The 3,010-nt window shown below is 40.0% G+C and overlaps 1 protein-coding gene across 1 annotated transcript in view; it reads right to left on the bottom strand.

The window, feature by feature from the left end:
• Positions 1–573: 573 nt before the first annotated feature.
• mapkapk2a (MAPK activated protein kinase 2a) overlaps positions 574–3,010 on the bottom strand; it is a 41,847-nt gene continuing 39,410 nt past the window's right edge. The window contains exons 9-10 of the mRNA XM_078248207.1: positions 2,991–3,010; positions 574–2,411 (exon numbers count right to left, since the gene is read on the bottom strand). The exon at positions 2,991–3,010 is cut by the window's right edge and continues 61 nt beyond it. Coding sequence (XP_078104333.1) covers positions 2,262–2,411; positions 2,991–3,010 — 170 coding nt within the window. The 3' untranslated portion in view covers positions 574–2,261. The remainder of the gene's footprint in view (positions 2,412–2,990) is intronic.

Raw genomic sequence — 3,010 nt, 5'->3', positions numbered from 1 at the left:
TTTTCCCAGTGTTTAATTTGAGTTAACGTTCCCAGTGCAGTGTTTAGTTTGAGTTAACACTATTTTAGACTGAATCAAGCAGTCTTAAGAGAACTCGTAAAACAGGATTGTCATCTTGCGCATGTGCATAACGGATCGTGTGGGCAGCACAGATTGTGTACCGACAGGGAGCCTGTTCACTCTCTAATTAGCCCCATTGTATCAATTTTGGTTGCAGTTGCACCGGAGTTCCACTTTAAAAGGCTTTTTAGAACAAAAAAACTACTTTAAAAAAATCTAACACCCAGCAGTGTGTATTTTCTCAGCCTCCCCTTTCGAATGCAACATTCAAATTACTAGACGTAATGTGGATTTTGAGGGGTATAGCTCCATAGACCACCATTCATTCTGCACTCGCCTGTGAACATCCTATAATGGAACCAGAGTGGAACTACAACCAGTTCAGAAGCCGGAAGTATCCAGAGAGTGGAAGTTCTCCCCTTATTAGAAATTCCCTGGTTCTCGTCCATCTTATCCATCCATTTTACACTGACAAAGTTATTTCGTATGCAGAAATGGAGATAAGAGAGCAGGTTTGTGTTTTCGGTGTTTTTTTTTTAATCCAAAGCTGAAGCAGACAAAAGTATGGCAGGGGGAGCATTAAACAGACTTGATGACAGGGGAAGACATTTCTGTGCTTCCACTACAAAAAAGGTGTTGAGAGGGACGAAAACAAAAACAGGAGGAACATTGATACAAACATTCAATGAACATTTATACAGTGAGAATTGTAGGTGCAATGTGACAGGTAATGTGATGTGATTTTACAAATTGAAGTGGACCAAACTGACAAAATTAACACAATCATTTCCCATGATCCCAAGTGAGCTGGAAGTGTCCGGTTGCGTTAACAAGAACATTGAAGAGAAACCGGGCATCACACCCAGTCTACATGCGATGACAGCTTGCTGGTGGTATTGTCAAAGATTCTGCTCTGGGATGAGGAGCAGCTCTTAAAGTACTTATTACTTCCTATTAATGCTACAGGAAGTTTATGAGGAGAAGTGTTGGAGAACACTGGCATTGCACCAGATTAGTCCCACTGAGCCTCCTGACAGTTGAGCTGGTGCAATCAGCAGTCTGTCTGAATTATGTATTCCATAGAGTGTATGCTACTTCTTACATAAACACACACAAACGCTGCCTATTGTTGCTCGACATTTCTCCAACACATTTGCAAACAAAATCAACAATAATGAAAAGGTCCTAGCAGTACTTCAAGCTGACAAACACATCTGCATAGCATTAACCTGAAATATAATCTGGCAATGGTATAAATTGGGAAGCATTACATTAGTAAAAGCCTGAACCAAATGGTAGGTAGCGGTTAAAAGTAATCTGCTCTCAGTAAGGCCTATGCTAATATGTTCATAAAATCCATGAAAAAATACAGTATCAGTTGGCTCCCACTCTCCTATGAGCTACATGTGGGAGAAAGGTTGAGCCAGTTTCTGTTCTTAAACGTGGCGTCCTTCTCTGCCCTATAAACTATGCACCTGAAAAACAAGCGTAGATTAAGGTAGGAGAGAGGGGCCTTTGTGAGGTGCTCTGTCAGAATGGCACACGGCCTTTGTGAGTGCATAGGCCTCTGTTCAACATTCACAAAGATAAACTGAATCTGACAGACACTCCCGCTTAAAGTCACAGAAATGGGTGACTATTTCCAGCTAATTCCAACAGTCAGGGACAGAGTCCTTACATTCCACTTGTCAGTTCAAAATACATCTGCTTACTTTGCATGTACATAAAAGAAACCTTCCCTTGCTTTTATTTTTGGGATTTAGCCATTTGATTTAACATTCACAGGTTGGGGCCTAGAGCTAGAACAGGGCTGTGGGGTCAAAGAACTACTGCTAATTCTAAGGCTTCATGTCCTATTTCAACATCCAAGCCCCTCTGAGTACACAACCTGATATTTGAGAAAGGAGAGGAAAGAGATCTCACCGATTCCCTCTTCTCTCCTTTTCTATAATTCATAATCTCTTCACTGGTGTAAAAACACAGGTCAACATCCTCTCTGCCAGAGCAGAGGTGTGGGTTTGTTAAAATGGTAGAGTAATAAAAACAAACACTCCTACAAAACATTTGCCATGAAAAATAAAACACTGAAAAAATCCATGCAACGCGACTCACGTGTCGACAAATTATTGCTTCCTTTTTACAACCTGTGTCTGTATGTGCATGCATGCATGCATGCATGCATGCATGCATGCATGCATCTTTCAGTGGGCAGCAGACTGTGGGTCCTGCATGGGGTTACTGGCTTTCTTCCTCCGTTTCGTTAGCAGTGGATTGGTCGAGTTCTCGATGGTCTTGATCTTGATTTGCTCATAGTCAACCCTCATTGTTGCCAAGGCACTGGTCATTTCCTCCTGAAAAATTACGAAACGAAGCTCATCAGGCCACTTGCTTTACCCAAACAGTCTGCGGTTTTTGTATAGTGATCATACCAATCTGCTTTCAAGCTAGCGACGCAGAACATGACTCTGTCCAGTGTGATGCTACTTTTTTACATTATGAACATTTGTTTTTTTTTCTTAACTGATGGCATTTATTGTAACTATCTAAACTATTTGATCCGGTTTTATATATTACATGTTATAGCTTAACATTTATTGCAAGGGACTTTGTAACTTTGCTTTAAAAAGGTGCTATATAAATAAAGTTATTATAAGCAATATCCGCTGATACTGAATGAAGTAACCAACCAGTATGGAGTAAACATTGTAGTTTATTAAGCTAATCATAGGTATTTCTGATATAATTGGAAGGATTCTTTTATCAATCAAACATCAAACATTTAGAGTGGGTGGCAGGTAAAAAGTCTTGCAGATCAAGACATTTTTCTATTTAATGTAGCATACATTACACATACAGAGAGAGCAGTCTTTTTCCATTTTTTCAAGCAAAACTTGAGCAAAACTTGATGCAAAAAAAAACAGACAACTAACCTTGACATCCTCCCACGCGT

This window comes from Sander vitreus, chromosome 4 (assembly GCF_031162955.1).
Source record: "Sander vitreus isolate 19-12246 chromosome 4, sanVit1, whole genome shotgun sequence".
NCBI classification, from domain to species: Eukaryota; Metazoa; Chordata; class Actinopteri; order Perciformes; family Percidae; genus Sander; species Sander vitreus.
This window is presented reverse-complemented; position numbering and strand designations above follow the sequence as displayed.